At 38.1% G+C, this 17,639-nt stretch overlaps 1 protein-coding gene across 1 annotated transcript in view; it reads left to right on the plus strand.

Annotated features, from left to right (window-relative positions):
• The window catches only part of PLCB4 (phospholipase C beta 4), a 99,663-nt gene that overhangs the window by 54,124 nt on the left and 27,900 nt on the right, over positions 1–17,639 (plus strand). Inside the window, 11 exon segments of the mRNA XM_032683046.1 lie at positions 569–712; positions 1,349–1,433; positions 1,651–1,775; positions 3,741–3,792; positions 6,054–6,156; positions 7,883–8,047; positions 10,312–10,516; positions 13,880–13,968; positions 14,402–14,546; positions 17,195–17,244; positions 17,365–17,430. Of these exon segments, the coding sequence (XP_032538937.1) occupies positions 569–712; positions 1,349–1,433; positions 1,651–1,775; positions 3,741–3,792; positions 6,054–6,156; positions 7,883–8,047; positions 10,312–10,516; positions 13,880–13,968; positions 14,402–14,546; positions 17,195–17,244; positions 17,365–17,430 (1,229 nt within the window).

The raw sequence follows: 17,639 nt of genomic DNA on the forward strand, positions 1-17,639 counted from the left end.
TTTATTAGGTGAAGTGAATAGGAATATGAACTTGGTACAGTGTCTCTTGTTGGTCTCGTGACATCTGTTGTCCAGTGAAGGTTGTGATCCCTACATTTGGTCTCCTGTTAGTAAAGATTAGTAGTTAAACCTGTTTATGTTCTGATTGTTGAAGTGCCAAGTATGCATTACACCACATAGGTGCTATCAGCAAATGTATATTAAATCACAATTTTAGGAATTTATTTGGCAAAAATAGATCATTCTCTCCCAACATTGTTCAGTCTGTTGTAATATTATCTTTTATCCCAGTGTTATCCTACTAACTTCATGTAATACTTACCTGCTGCTTAGGAACTTTTCTGTCATCAGTCCTCTTGCATGTGTCCTGTAACACTGAGAGTCCTTGGTGCACATATCAGTAAGAAAATAAGCCTTAATTTGTGACATTAAATTTCCACTTTTCTTGTATTAATTTGCCCTTTCTTTAACTTTCTGCAGATTTGGGTAGAATTTTGTACCACATTAGAAAATTCCAACGGTAGGGTTTGCACACAGAAATAGTGATTGTTCTTTTTGATGTGTTTTCAGGGTTTAGTAACTGTTGAAGATGAACAAGCGTGGATGGCATCTTACAAATATGTAGGTGCCACAACCAATATACATCCATATTTATCAACAATGGTCAACTATGCTCAACCTGTAAAATTTCAAGGTTTCGATGTAGCAGAAGGTAACATAAAAGGTTGAATGAAATACAAGTGTTTGCTTATCCTAGGTAGTTTTTTAATCTCTACATTTTCCTGAGTTTAAAAATACAGGCATATTTGCTAGTTTAATGACCACCATCAGGATGTTTGTAGATCTGTTGCCTTGAATGTGAAGTTAGCATGTTATTCCATTGGTCATCCACACGGAGTCACTAAATTACTGGGAGAATATGGAGCTGTTGAGGTTGATTCTATTCTATAGGCCTTTCCAACTGAACTGCTTTTTTCAGTTCATCTTTCCCTGCAGTAAGGTGAGCATGATTGTCACAGTGGTCAGCACTCAGCTGATATTGCTCACCAGGCCATTTATCATGTTGTTTTCCCTTTTCTAGCCGCACAAGACAGGCTCTGAATAACAATTTTGTCCTAAACAAAAAAGGAAACTTTTGTTGATTTCCCAGGAAGTGAAAGAAAAAAGCAAGTCAGAAAACCGTGAAATTTCTCACCAGTATAATTTGATTCTATGAGTAACAGATAATGGGGAAAGAGACCAGAATCTGCTATATCCTGCATTTATGTATAGTGCATGATTTGAATTTCGATTAGTCATTACAGAAGTGTTTGTAATGTAATGTAAATGTCTTGTTTTTCCTTCCCAGAACGTAATATTCATCACAATATGTCCTCTTTCAATGAATCAGTCGGACTAGGGTATTTGAAGACTCATGCCATTGAGTTTGTGAAGTATCCTTTCACCTCCTCACACCACTTCTCTACCAGTGCTGCAAATAAAGCAGTGTACCTTTCTAGATTTAGTGTTCCATGCCTGTAAAGGAAAAGGGAAAGCAGCTCATGGGAGGAGAAATAGTAAGATTAATACAGGAAATATTGAAGACCAACCGGGTATGGCTATACATTTCTATGATGTTTTTTATGTCATTTTCCTTGATGAATTCTACAGTTATAACAAACGACAAATGAGTCGGATATACCCAAAGGGAGGCCGAGTGGATTCCAGTAATTACATGCCTCAAATTTTCTGGAACGCTGGCTGCCAGATGGTCTCACTGAACTATCAGACCCCAGGTAGGCAGCAACGACCAGTGAACCTCAATCCTAAAGAATGGCTTGGGCAGTAACTCTCAAACAGATGCCATGGATTTGCTTCTGGCATTTTTTGAGGGAACAGACATATGGCTAAATAACACAGTGGAGTGGAATTACGGAAGCGTAAGACAAGGAGCAATAAAAAAAGCCATACACAGAAGGAAAATTCAGCCCCCCTTTATGGAAAAATAATAGAGTACTGCAACTTCTCACACAAATGGTTTTTATTAATAAAATGTATTAATTACAGGAAAAATCAGTGCTTTCACAAAACACAGTTTTGGCACAGTTGGGTGCATGTCTGCAAAGCAAAGATGGAGTGTGCAGATTAAGATGGCAAAAAGTAATGAGTGTGTGACAAATGCATTTCTAGACCAGTCATTGTGAAGCATTAAGAGTCATGTGCTCAGTATCAGAGGATGGGGTCTGAGATCCCAGCTGAGAGAACGATGCCAGGGAATGTAAATGCCTCTCCACAGGGTAAACTGAGAGGAGATGTATTGTTCCTGTTCAGTGAAGGTGTGAGTATAACTATGAGAGTAGGCTTTTTGTTGTTTTGATTAGTTTTTTGATGTATCTGTGAATGTGTTCAATCATACCTGTAACAGACCAGTTTTCCCATTTCTTTTTTCTAGCCGTGGCATTGCTTCTGTGCTTGCTTCCCCCCTCCCTGAACGGTGCCTTTGTTACTGCAGACACTCCTAATAATCATACCCTGAGTCGTGTCCTGCAAAGCTGTGCCCTGATTTCACTAGCTGAGGAAGCAGGAGAAGGCTCTACTGGAATACACTGCTTTTAGAGCACCCCACATAATACAGAGGCTGGAGCAGATAAATGCAAACCTCACTCTGCTCCTAGCACTGCCTCTGCCCGCTGCCTGTCATTCCCAACCCCTTTATATTGCAAAATAAGAGTGGTAATTGTATAAATGGAAGTGAACAACTTTCCTGTATTCATCCTCTATCATCCAGTTGTGCTGTCAAGCTGAAGAATAATTGAGGAAATAAGTTACAGCTGCCCAGTAAAGCAAGTAATAAGTGATATGAGCATATGAGAATCTTGTATTTTGTGTATCAAGAGTACATACACAAAAGATCTTGTTCCCTTTTGAAGGTAGAGTCTGCTGGGCAAGAAAATACCTGTGTATGGCTAAACAATGATATTCTATTCGAGTGTATTGGAAACCTGCAGGAAAATATTTTATTTTTACAAGGTTCTGGAGAGGGTTGGATGAGAGGGAGGTTATTACATGTTTACTGTATATCTTTATATACAGGTGCCATATAATGCATTGACTAAAACTCATCGTTTAAATGTTGAACTAAGCAATGCTGCTGTGATGTCTGTTGTTTGGTTTTGTGGTATTTTATTGAATTAAGCCATAGAAAACTGGTGTGATATTCATCTCACCTTCTTTTAAACATCAGGAAACAGAGAGCATCATCAGAGGTAGTTGTCTGTGGTCATTATGAAGAAATACATAGTTTTATATGTTTAGTATGTTTTTATATGTTTTAGTATGTTTTATATTCTGCCTTAGACTGAGGGTAATTGCCCTGTTAAAGCTCCTGTATCCCTGTTATTCCAAGTATCTATCTGTACTGTAGATACCAAAAGTTAGGTGATGGAAATCCCATCCCACGAATGTAAAATGACCACAGTCTGTTGCTTCTCTACCTGTTTGATTTCAGGGAATCAAACTGACTGTTTCTTAAGCACAGCACAGACTTAGTGTGGTTGATAAAGCTGTTACTACTGTAAAGAAATCTGAAGTTTTTCCTGATTTGCTTCCTTTTATTTCTTGGATGTGTGGGTTTTATGCATTAAATTTAATTTTTATTTTAAACTCATTATTCTGGACAAATGCTGTTATTTTCTAGAAAGGAATGTTCATGGTCTGCATTATTCACCAGGAAAGGTAGTAATTTCTTTGTCTCTTGACAGATTTAGCAATGCAGTTGAATCAAGGGAAATTTGAGTACAATGGATCGTGCGGGTGAGTGATATGATTCAAACTGTTGTCACTGTGGAGCAGAATCCTTTAATAAGGTTTTAATAAAATTTTGTCACTGTTAATTATGTGTTACAAAAGAAAAATGGGATGCTAGGTGAAGAGCAGAAATTAGAAGAATTCAGAGGGAATTATCCCCGGTAAGGAGGTATTCTAATGAATACGCTTTTTAATTATGCCCAGTTTTTAAAGATGAGATAGAAGAGGCTTTGTGTGCAAATTATGAAGATTGTGAATACCATACACAGTTATTTAAATACATCTCCAGCTTCTGTTCTCAGCCTTTTTTTTGAAGACATGCCTCAGAGTGGAGATTGATCGCACAGTTCACAGAATTGCTGAATTTGCTTGGACTGGGAAGTTTTTTTTAATCTGTGTACTGTAGTTGGAGTGTGAATTTCACAGAGTGAACAGATGTTTCATCTCTCTAAGTTCTTGCTCACGACCTTTGCATGACAAAGGATGCTCAAGTGATGCTGAGATTTTTTTTTTTAAACGTTGAGTTTATACCTTAATAGGATAGAGTGATCATTAAGATCAGGAGAAAGGAGGAGTTTGATGAATTACAGGAAATGACAATCCAGAAAATCTGCAGACTCATCCTGGGAAGAAACTACTCTTTTTACTGCTGCAAATCTTATTCAGAAAGAAAGTCTGAGTAGATGAAGTAAAATTCCTCATCTGCAGAATGGACACAAAGAGCTTGGCCACTCCATGCCTTTATCACAGTTGTGAGCTCTCCAGGTAGAGGCTCTTGAGTTTGACAAAGGTGCAGTCTCTATAATTTCAATCAGAATAACACAAATAATAGAAAACCAAAGCATTTTTACTGCAGAGTATGGTTCCTTCTTGTTTGACTCACAATCCTAGTAAAAGAGCACCTTTACTTTTGCCTAATTCTTCTGAAGGACAGGGAAAATTACCAACTAAATTCCTGTCTTTTGATATTACAGTGATACATCAATCTTTTGATATTACAGTGGTGTAATGCATGGTAATATTTTGATATGCATTATAAATGTGGTGGTGTTTCAGTCACAGAAAGGGTACAGGACAATGAAAATAAAAACTTAAGGTTTCCTTCTGTGTGTACTTCTTTTTTCTCAGATTTACAGTTTTCATGCTGGTGAAACAAGATTGAACCACTCTTATCTTTACCACTTTTTATTTCAGCAGGCTGGAAGCAGATATAAAGGATGTTTCTGATAGTTCCCTACTTTAAGTTAATAAAATATTACTAAATCCCTCACATTTATAGTGTAAGAAAAGTGAGGAGTATTATTTTTCTAAACAGAAACCATGTTATGAAGAAATGGGAGAAAACATTGACATTCTTTCTACTGGAATTTTTCCAGCATTTTTTGATTCTTTCTGAGTTCTGTCTAGGCCTTTATAATGTTGTGTACCATTGATTCACTAGAGAGACTAGAGGTGGATAAAAATTAATCTTCTAGCAGCTTGGTCTGTCAGGGTTGCAGAATTAGCAAGATTCCTCTAGTTAAACATTTTCTTCCAGCACTGAAAGAACCTCTGTAATGTGCAGCACAGCATTTCTGGGATCAACTGCTGTTTCATTTCGATGGCAGAATCCTTGCATTCTGATTCATCAGAGCACATATTGGCTTCATTGATATGTTGATCCAGTGCATAGTCCTCAGGGACAGATTGTAAGTGTTATTGTGGTAGTACCTTTCATGCCACTATAATTAACAATCTGTCAGCACTGACATTATCAGTTGTTTCCCCCCAAGGTTTCGTAACCATGATGAAAAAATTAGCTTCAAGCTGAAATTTATTATGTGAATCTTGACTCTGAGGAACTTCTTCATTTAGAAAAATAAAATTGAAAAAGTCCTCTGTGTTTTTCTGAAGTTAAAGAATTAAAATCAATGAGAGCAACTACGTTTTATTATATGGTAACTTGCTATATTTTTTAAATGGATCATTCAGTTGTTTTGAAATGTCCTTGATTATATTACATTTATTTTTCTCTTGAAATCCAGGGTTGCTTTCAGCTCTCAGTAGCTGGTAATTCAAAATGAAGATGAACATTTATTTGTGTTCTAGACAACCATAATACTTCCTTTTACTTCCTCACGCTTGCAGCTGGAATGAGAGTCTGTGTTTTACAGTGCTGTAGGACAGTTCATTACTTAAAGCTAGAAGATCCATTTCATTTGTATTTAATACAGTTTAAATTTCCACACAAGAATAATTTTCTCCTTTTTTTTTTTCCTTGAAATAAGGTATCTACTTAAACCAGATTTCATGCGTCGACCAGATCGAACGTTTGACCCGTTCTCTGAAACTCCTGTAGATGGTGTAATTGCTGCAACATGTTCTGTGCAGGTAAAACAGCACCAGACAACTGTCATCATGCCCAAATCACATTTAAAAGTCAGCAGAAATAAGATACCTACAGAAAGTGTATTTGGATTGTGAAGATTTCATCAAATAATTTCCCTTTTTTTTTTTTTTTTTAATTGCTGGCTAAGATATCTTTGTTTACTTGATCTGAGTGGAACAGGATAGAACTAGAAATGATTTGTTGTTACACATTATCGTGTTCTAACACCCTTCCTGGTCTTTTTGAAATACATCAGCCCACACAAGTGAATAACTGAGTGAAGTTTCATTTCTGTGGACGGTATGAAATCATATACCACCACTTGTCACTGCAGAGCAAAGAGGAATATGGGCATACCTGGACAGGATATTTTCAAAATAAGTAGAGAAAAATGGTTCCTGGGATGAAGGTCCTTACTTTGGAATCATCTGTGAGTAAAAAAGTCCTAAAAAAAGTCTGTTGTAGTTCTAAAGCCTGGTTAGGTATCATATTTTGGAAGAAGACTGACAGTTGCAAAACCTCTTTATGACTCAACACTCTACTTTTTTTACTCAAATACCTTTTGTGCTGCTAAACTTCAGCTTTCAGTCGTCCCTTTCTGTGTGCAGCATTTAAATTTCAGACTCTCTCTGACCAAGAATTCCTTGTGCATTCTAGACACTTAACTGAGTTTCATTTGCACTTCCAGAAGAACAAACATGTTTTATTAATGTTGGGGTTTTATAATGGTAATGACAGTACAATCCCTTCAAGAAAGAAATTGTATCTGATGGTGAGAACACAAGTTCTAAGTATCACTAGAGGTAGTTCTTATATCACGTATTTTGTCGGTTACTTTTGTTTTGTGACTAAAACCAGTACAAAATTCCATATAAATTCTGTAAGTAAGGAGTTGAGTGGACCAAAAGCCAGTAATGATAACCCTCAGCTGCATAAATTTTCATATTTATTATCCAGTGTTCCCTGGAAGAATGTTAGATCATAAAAACAAAAGGATTTGAAATTAGCTTAGGTCTGTGAAATCGTGTTTTGGTTTTTTTTTCTTCCCTCCTTGATTGTAGTAGTGAAAACATTAGCTGTGTTTTTAAGTAATATATCATCTTGATGGAATAAAAATTTTCCCTGTAGTAATCACCTGCTGTGACTAGATTAATCTTGGCTTGGAGTGAAATTGCAACAAATCTTCATATACATAACAATACAGAGGACTCGGCTGGGTTTTTGTTTGTTTGCTTTTTCAGCATCCTGCACTTTCCAGACGTTATATGGAGTCAGACTGACACGTGATTAGTTTGAAACCTTTGCCTAAGTTAAAGCAGAGCAATAGTTTCCTTTCACCTCTTTGTGGTCAGGACATATGATTGAACAAAGTGCTTTCCAGCAGCAGGTTTAGAGCTGTGGAAAAGCAGTGCCCGATCTGGTTGTTTCATTCAGTGTTTTTCGTTAATATAGTGAATACATCTGTGAGACATCAGATAATTGGGATGACTGGCTTGCAAGTGGTAATACCATAGCACAGTCATTTCAAATTAAGGATATATTTAAGGTCTGATCACAACAGTGATCACAACTTCAGCACTAAATACACCATTTTCATAGGGGGAAATAAACACCTCTGCTCTGCATAAAGCATTTTCCAGTAAAAAAAAAAAAAAAAACGAACAGAATTTGTATTTTGTATTGCTCTTTGTATTGCTCTTCCTTACTGCTCTGCTATTTACGTTGCAGGTAATATCTGGTCAGTTCTTATCAGACAAAAAAATTGGGACGTATGTGGAGGTGGATATGTATGGGCTGCCCACAGACACGATCCGTAAGGAATTCCGGACGCGGATGGTGATGAACAACGGCCTGAACCCTGTTTACAACGAGGAGTCATTTGTGTTTCGAAAGGTGGGATTTTTGGAAAGCACAGCTTGTGGTTTTGCCTGAGCTTCCTTGCTCTCTTGAGCACAGGAATGAGCACTGGTCCCATGAGAAAGGGCTTGTAGGGCCCCTGTTTAATGCAATAAACAATGTAAAGCTGAAAGAAGCTTTCAAGAGGTTGTTTGGGATTTGTTTTGCTTTTTTATTTTTTTTTTTAATTTTGCTTTGTTTTATTTTTCTAATGGATAATCTCTCTAGCTGTCACATGATTTTTTGTTGTTGTTGTTGTTGTTGTTGTTTCTGTTTCTGTTTGGCTTTTTCCTCCCCTTTGGTTCCTCTTCCCACTTGGAGGTATCCACCTCCTCTGGGACCATGCCTGTGTTCAAGGTATGCAGTCTGCTCGGAATGAGTCCCCACTGGTGGATACCATCATTCCTTGGAGATTCTTTCTTCCCTGCCCTGGCAGTGGCTGCTATCTTGCACTGTTCCTTCAGCCCAGAGGGCAGGTGAGATGCTGCATCCAAAGCTAAGGTCAATGTTATTACATGGAAAAGTTGGAAGGGTGCTGTGTTCCTCAGCCTTGTTGCCAGCTCCCTCCTGCAGTAGTCCATGTGCATCATGTACCTTTTTCTTTCTTTTTTTCTTTCTTTTTTTTTAATAAAAAAATTAAAACGAACCCTTTTTTCTTGATATGGGGGATTTAAAGAGAGAGATCATTTGTCCATGTTAATCTCTCAGTCTTTATATATACTATATACATACTTTTTTTTTTCCTGTCAGCTGGAGTTTCATCCAGATTTCATGTGTTAGTGACGCTGTCTTTGATAACATCTGTTTTGCTTGCACCTGTTTTGTTGTCGTCCAACATCGTTGCTCTTCTATTTCAAAGTTCAGACTTTTATTCCAAAATTCAGGCTTTGCCAAGTGGTGATAACGCTTCACACTTGGGTATATTACACGCTTAATCTGCTTTCTTAACAGTATAACCGGTTTTTAATAGAAATTTAGTTGATGCAGGAGTTTTTTCTGAGCTCAGGTATATTCTGGAACGGATGTGACTCCAAATGCTTTTCTCAGTGCACGAGGAGGCACAGGGAAGATGCTTAGGTACAATGACAGGCAATCATGCTGCCCATGGCCTGCTGGCCGTATGGCAGCATCTGCTGCTTTCTGATTTCTTACATCAAAAGGGCCATAAATTCCAGAGTACACAGAGCTTTCCTCTGAAAGGGTGTGGTACCTGTGTGTCCTGACATGGGTACAGAGGCTGATGCCAAGATTTCCCAGACTTCCTGCTCTACTCTGCGATGGTCACACGTTCTCTTGGACTGAAAGTCAGCCAAGAGATTATTTTTCTTCATCTCTGGCCCTTATCATATCTTAGCCTTGTAATCAACACAAATTGATGACGGGTGAGTGGCATAAATGTAGCAGGAACAATTCCTCTGATTGGAGGTGATGAAGGTGTGGGATGCACACTGCTAAAATGTCATGAGAGGGGAAGTGCCCACCAGGATACCACAGAACAAATTAACGGAGAGGGAATGATAAACTCAGTCCCCACTTCTGCTCCCTGTCGAATCTATGTCTGAGGCTGCCATGTAATGAAGGATGTGCTGATCTGTGGCCTGTAGAGGAGAGATCTTACCTGCCCTGTTTGGGTTACACTCTTCTCCTCAAGCTGATGTTTAATCCTACACAGTTGCTCTCAAGTACTGTTTGATTGTTATTCTGTCATGTTTTCTTGTTTATATTTTAATTGAAGTGAGGCTTCAGTCATTCTAACCTGGGTTCTGTGTTGTCCCTCTGTTGTGTGAGGGGGAGGACGGGAACGAGTGCTGGTGGTAACCTGTGCTGGGAGTGCTAAGTCATAATTAAGTAGAGCAGGATATCTTTCAGGTGGGTTCAGAGACCAAAAGCATATTTTGTGCCCTCTGAGACTGAAAATGAAAGTGGCAGAGGGAAAGTCTATGGGAGACAGGAGGCCCAGTTCACTTTTGCCCCATGAGCGTTGGTGAATGGCACCAGGAAGGGAAGGAGTGGGAAATCTTTCAAAATATTTAGCTGTGTGATTGTGAGCCGCAGGATTTACATATTCTGAAATTTGCACAATATTTAGGGGGGGAAAACAGCTTTTCTGGGAAGGATTCATTTCAAAGTGTGGGGTTTGCAAGGAATGACCTGATCTTACAGTGATGATGGTCTGTGTCTGGCATGCAAAGCGAATGGTTTACACGTGGGAGGCGGGGACGATTCAAGTCATTAAATGTCTCCATTTTGTGGCTTTCCAGGTTATTCTCCCCGATCTTGCTGTCCTGAGAATAGCAGTGTATGATGACAATAATAAGTTGATTGGTCAGAGGATCCTGCCTCTGGATGGGCTGCAAGCGGGTTACAGACACATTTCCCTTCGGAATGAGGGCAACAAGCCACTCTCTCTCCCAACGGTTTTCTGCAACATTGTGCTTAAAACATACGTGCCTGATGGTTTTGGAGGTGAGATAAACCCGTATCCCATGTGCTGTAGCTCTGGAATGCTGGTGTGGAAGTACTGAAGTACTGTGGTGTCAGTGTGCCAGAAGGCAGCAGACACACAATGCTGAAGGATTGGAAACACTCAGTATTTTAACTCTTTGGAAACTCTGCATGTTGAGTTAAAAAGTCTCCTTTCTGAGCAAGTGTCTGCCTCAGTGTTAATGATAATGACAAGTATCTGCTAAATGACAAAATTATGTGGAAAATAAGCTAATATTAGTTAGCTCAATATGATTTTCTCTGTTGAGAATTTAGGAAGATTCTTCTTTTGATTTACCTTTTTTTTTATTAGGTGTGATCTGACATAAATATCTGTAAGGTTAAAATGTACTTTAGCTATATTGTTTGGTGCATGGGTATAAAAAATTTCATGCAGAATCTAGACAGGTCTTTCAAACAAAGGCAATTCTATATTCTAGAGATTATGGACATATTGTTAAAAGTGGTCAGTGAAATAATTTAGCATCTAAAACCGTTCTGCATTTTTTCCCTCCCGATTTTACATGTTTTTTTTAGTGTGGTTTAATTATTTTTGGATTTTTAAGAAAGTTATTTTTAATGTGAGCCATTTGCATGATCAGGTTGTCAGGGCCATGGTCATTTATCCTGAGCCGTGGCAAATTGCCACATGTGTGTAGGAAAAAACTGAGAATAATCATTACGCCACTTAAAGAGGTGTAATGGGTAAGTTCACCCTGAGGATGTGCCTCAGGGAAGGGTTTCCTCCACTCCAGATGGAATGTGTTGTACATTGGACAATATATAAACCATGTAAAACCGGAAAATGGGAATTGTGCTACATGTTAGTGCTCTGACTCTGCAGCAAAAGGAAGTTCACCTTAGAGTTGATTGGTGAAATATTATTGATGAAAACAGTGTTTTGCTCTCTGCAAAAACAATTTCAAGCCTGCTGTTTGTGCAAAGAATGACTGCCACTCCTCTGAGTGTCACTTCCATAGTGCAAACAGGAGAATGGGAAGGCTTACCTAAACTATTAGTACATATTCAACTCTGTGTTTGCTGGTATTTATCCATATTTTAAAAAATAAACAGGGTGACACTTCAGTCACAGTATTTCATGGAAAAAGTTAGAGAAGCATTTGTGTTGTTCCCATGTGCCATCCCGGTTTCTGGCAAGTCAGCTGGAGTTTTGCCACAGGTCTTGGAGCACTACTGTGCCTTTATGCAGCACGTTTCATTGTGACAGGATTTAACTTCAGGGACTTTGTCTCAAGAGAAGTGTAAGCTTCTGCTTAAACTTGAGATTCTCCAGGGTAATTGAACCATCAGTCTAAGGGACACATTTAAGTGTGAGCTTTAATTCTTTCTTGAGCTGAAGCTTTAGGCAGTAAATGACTCAGTTCAAATATTTTCTAACCTAAGGACGTGCTTATGATTTGGGATTGATGTTTTATGATACCCCACTTTTTCTAAGAATAGAATTTAAACTTAGCACTGAGTTTGATGTGGCTTAAGCTGCTGAATGTGCTGGCCACACAGGGGGAAAATATTTTTTTTAATTTTATTTTTTAAACTGTATTCTGTGAATTCGGAAGTGAAAGACTTGTTTTTCAAAGAGAATCTGAACACCAGTTTACCATTTGCAAATTGTGTGCCGTTCAGTATTTGCTAATCTGCTACACTGCCAGCATTTCTGTAGGTGGTTTATTTAGTAGAGGCAAAAAAGCATTGCTACCCCTAAGTAACAGTTTTGTTACAGTAAAATGCTGCTAGAATGAGAGAACTGGTTGTCATAGTTTACTGTCAGCAGTGGGAAAAACAGACTCCATATTAATAGGAAGTAAATAAGTTCAATTATGAGTTCTCCTCTCCCTTCCCAGATATATTTGATGTATCTCACGTCGTTTTCTCTTTGATATAGAACAGCAGTGTGATGAACAACTAGGAAATAACTTTTGACACTCAGGTGGAATCATTAGAATTCTGTTGGCGTGTGGTTTTTAATTACTTATCATCTGCAGTGAACTCCTCATTGTTTTGTGAGCTATCATTAGGATCTCCATGGTTGTTTTAGCAAACCTGTAGGAAGGTAGAGCTCAATTCAGTAGCTGCCTACATTCTTTTTCGTTTCTTTTTTTCTTTTTTAACCTGTATGAGTAAGATTTAAAAACATACCCTGAATAACAACTAGAATGGGCAATACATTGTAGGCTTTAGAAGATACATATTCTTATTTTTCATAGAGCTTAGTGATTTCTTGTGGTTTATTTGCATCAGCTACTCTGTTCCCAATAAAACACAATAGTGGCACAGATTGATGCAAATGAAGTAGAATTCTCCAAAGAGAAGCTTCTGTAATAGAAATCTGTACGTAAGTAAGGCAGCTTAGGGTAGTGGTTAAAGTCCTCTGTAATGTGCTCTTGCAGTGATTTTTGTACCTTTATATTTAATTGCAATTCTACGAAATGCTGTTCCTCACCCCCACCTTGCCTCACTGGGGAGAAGGGAAAGCGTAAGCAGAGGACAAATGACAATGTGAGAGGCAGTGATGAGTCACATTCCCCTTGCAGAAGTGCTGAGCCTTTGGTGATGTGCCTGCATGGTTAGTAATACAATTTACAAAGGTCTCTCTCCCAAACACATTAGTCATTTTTACCTAGAAGCTCGTGATAATCGGGTTCAGTTTTCGGATGACGCATCGTGCTGGCAGGGTAGTCCTGGATTTTCCTTGAGGAGTGCATGGCAAGGACAAAAAGACACAGTTAGGAAGTTAGGGAAAGGACAAACAGTCAGTGCTGAGCTACAAGGCCTTTGTTCTGGCTAAAAATAAACTCTACATAGGTTTTGTGTGTATGAAATAAGTTTCAGAAGACATCATTGGATCGCAACAGTTATTGTAGAGGACCTATTTGTGTAGATAAACAGAACTGTAAAGGGTAATGCTAACTATTTAATACAACTTTTGCTGGAATGGGAGACCTGTCTCTGTTGTTTTGCTTGAGAAATGCATCCAGTGACTTCAGAGAGAGAACATTTCATAGAACAACTTAAGCTGGAAGGGAGATGATACAGACCAGCCCCCACTTTGCACAAGAAGGATAGCAAGTTTCTTCCCAAAGCTTTTCATGGATTTAATATTTTCACCTTTTTTTTTTTTTTTGGTTTTGACTGTTGAAGTTAAGCATGGAAAGGGATTATTCAATATGCAGGTAAAGATTCCTGTGCCTTTGTCATCCTGTAAACCTGTGCTTGCACATCGATCACTGCGTATGGAAAACAGGGCTAGAATAAGACATTTGTAAAAGATTACCTTCCAAATGCCTCTGAAGATCATAAAATGTTGATTTTTTTTTCCCCTTCCAGATATTGTGGATGCTTTATCAGATCCAAAGAAATTTTTGTCTATCACAGAAAAAAGAGCAGACCAAATGAGAGCTATGGGTATCGAAACTGTAAGTAGGACTCAGTGACAAAAAGCCCATTTATGTTCATGCTGTGTTCCTTTTTTAAAGTAAACTGGTCCTTCCCCAGTCGAGGCATGTTACCTTATTTCTCATTTTCAAATACAAGACCCTTTGTCCAGCTCTGAAATACATTAGCTTATGTTAGTTATCATATACTGAAATACCATTCACTGGCTGATTTTCATGGATCAAACTGACACATCCCTTAGAAGCAGAAATTTTAAGGAACGAGAACAGAGCTGTATTTCAGTAGGTAGCTATTTCAAGTAGGTTACAAATACTTTACTATGGTGTTGTTTGAAATTATGCTGCAATTTGATTACGTTTAGAGTAAGCGAGTTCCGAAAACTTCCCGGTACCCAACCTTTACAATACAGGTAAAAGAACAATTAATTTATTGTGGTGTGAATGTTCCTTTCAGAGTGATATAGCTGACGTACCAAATGACACTTCAAAGAACGATAGAAAAGGAAAGGCCAACAATCCCAAAGCCAACGTAACACCTCAGAGTAGCTCTGAACTTCGCCCGAGTACCACCGCGGGCTCTGGGACCGACGCTAAGAAAGGTACACAAAACCCACACACCAGCCCCTCTCTTCTGAAGTGATTCAGAAAGCCACAGAGAAGTACTCCTTACTCCATTTTAGTTTTGCAGTTCTGTTAATTCTTGTCATTTTAGAAGGTAAATTCACTTGCCAGTAAGAGTTGTGTTTGTCTAATTGCAAGTAAGTTTTGTATATTGCTAGAATAACTGTGTAAAGCCAATACAGGTTTATTTTACTAAGGGACCTCTTTGTTTGGCTCTGTACTTATAGCATTAACATGCATGATGCTGGGAGTAGTTTACTAAAGATCTACTGGAGGAGTGCCAGTAGGAGTGACTATTATCTGGCATAGTCCAGAGAAACTCTTCTGGTTTTTTTTTTCCCTCCCTTCACAAATCCCTTGGCAGAGTTGCAGATTTAAGTAATTAAAGGTATTTAGAATTCAGTGGATTCTGTAGAGATTTTCCAACAATTAGAAATGTTTTCACCATGTGGTTTAACTCTGAAGAGCGATTATGGAAATGGCATGTTTATTGTAAAAAAAAGAAAAACCCGTATTAAATGTGCTCATTTATGAGTGAATAAGTATTTTTTTCTTCACTGTTCACTCAACAAAGTCATTTTATAGAGTCAGATGGGATTATTTGTTTCTTCCATATCATCACAGGTAATGAAGATTAAGTGAGAAAACAAATTTGTACAGCTGAATGAAACACACTAAATATTTCTGTTAATGGGCCGCAAGAATTAGAATCTGGTTCATTTGCTCTCATCCGCCTTGGCCCAAAGGTATTTGATGGGAGTGAAAAGGAGCACTGATGGCTCTTGCAGACGTGGCTGAGTACACACATGTGTAGGGATCTCTTGAGAAATAAGATGCCATTTCTCTGGAGTCACTTTTGGCAGTAAACCAGGTTTTTTCTGGCACCTGAACTCTTTCAAAGTTCTTCCCTGGCGTAAGCCCCAGATTATTTTATCCTGTGAGGTGTTTTCATATTTCATGTATCATCACCAAGATGCACAAGTATTAGTTTTACTGGCAACCAGGAATCAGTTGTCAACCCCAGAAAATTCCTGGTTGCCATGGAGTCAGACCTGGAGAACAAAGTAAATAAATCTGTGTTTTAAAGTAAAATCCTGAAGAAGTTTGTTTAGAACACACCAACCTGATGGAGCCCCGGTCTGAAACTGAAACGTGCTCCTGTCTGGACTTTTTACCCATATTCTTGCATGGTAAAGTAGAGCTGTTCATTTTATATCCCTTGTAATGATATTGCTTATCTCTGTCATCTATTAAGATCTGAATAATTCTACACCTGTTATAGTACACAACTCACCTCACTATTAGAAATTACTTATCCAGCAGGGCAGGGTGTCTGGGCAAGGCTTTCAGATGCACAAGAATTTTGAGCGTTTTTTGTTCTCTGACTTTCAGTAAGGGTTAAGTGATTTGTGGTTTTGAAAACTTCAGCCTCTATCTGTGCCTAAATCTTTTCCAGTCTCATTTGCTAGACTGATGTTGATACCATATACTTGAGCAGAATCTTATATTTCTAAGAAAAGAAAAAAACCCCACATATTCCCTGAGGAAATTGCCTCCCTCCTCCCTGCTTTTTTTTTTTTTCCCTTTTACAGCATCCAAATATTTTCCAGTTAAATTCACCTTAAAAGCCAGAAAGTCCTTTTCAAGGCAGGGGAAATCTTATAGTCCACAGACACTATTAAGAGCAGTTAACTAAATATGTTTGCAGTGTATTTATGTACGTGCAAATATTTTTGTATGAAACTTCAGGAAAAAAACCCTAAAAATTACAACTCCTATGGCATTGTATTGACATTTTTATTAATAATTACATGTAGGATGTGCTTAGTAGTTTTTAAAAATCATAGTATGTCACAAAATATTCATTAAAGCATAAACATGAGATGAGATTGGATTTTGTTTGCATTGCAGTTAAAGTGATCAAAACATATTTTCATTCATCTAAGTAGTACAGTTAGTCTTGTGTGATTGATTTGCCTGCTGTATTGAATTTTCATTAGAATTCCCACTTCTTTTGCGTTTCTCCTCCATTTTTAACTCTCCTTTAGCCTTGGAGAGTGCTGTTGCTCCTTTTCTCATAGCCTGGTGTTAACCAAAACACAGATTTTACCTTCGTTCACATATAGGCCGCAGGTAAATTTGCACTCCTGTGTTTTAAATTTAGAAATACAGCCTCAGTTATCCTTTATGTAGTCACATAGAACCTCACCCAGGAAGCCTCCCCACTGAAAGGTGGTGGTGCCAGAGCAGTCTGCAGATACGGACCAAAATTCTAAAGGTTGTGTGGTTCAGTTTTAATGTTCATAAATGGTTTGTTGTGTTTGCTGAAAAGGGGCTTTTTTCTGTTCTTAGATTGCTGTGTTTTGACACTCCAGTCCAGAACCGTAAGAGATTAAAATACACTCATTGATTCATTTCTTTTTTCACAATTGATTGAGCAGTGCATCGGAAAAGGAAATGAACTGTAGCTTTTCTCATTAACCTGCAACTATTTTTTTATGTGGCGAAAAACATTAATTAATTGCTAACTTAAATGTAGGTTTCTGTGGCAAAACTCAAATTTTAAAAGTATGAGATGTACTAGTGCGTATGAAGTTTTAGATAAACTGTATCAATGCCTCCCTAGGTATAGACCTCATTCCTCAAGTGAAGATAGAAGATTTGAAACAAATGAAGGTAAGGATGGACACAAGCTTTTCAAGATGCGTTCCTAATTTTTGTCCCCAGTAGCCACGATTTTGTCTGGGTAAAGTCAATATGACCAGAGGAAAATTGATCCAATTTCTCTTTTTGTAGGCTTATATAAAGCATTTAAAGAAACAGCAGAAAGAGCTGAATGCCTTAAAGAAGAAACATGCAAAGGTATGGTCATTAAGAGTTCTCTGAGCCACAAACTCTAATTGAAAACAGTTGCAGTGCTCACTAGCACAGACAGCTCCTAATTAAATTGTAGGGAAAGACTAAGGAACAGTAGTTGGACCACCAAGAAAGGCATATGTGTCTTAAATGTACTGAAATATGCTCCAGTGAGCACATTTTCCCTTCAGCAACCCTTTGTGTGTCTCCCTGAG

The sequence above is a fragment of the Chiroxiphia lanceolata genome, chromosome 3 (assembly GCF_009829145.1).
Source record: "Chiroxiphia lanceolata isolate bChiLan1 chromosome 3, bChiLan1.pri, whole genome shotgun sequence".
NCBI classification, from domain to species: Eukaryota; Metazoa; Chordata; class Aves; order Passeriformes; family Pipridae; genus Chiroxiphia; species Chiroxiphia lanceolata.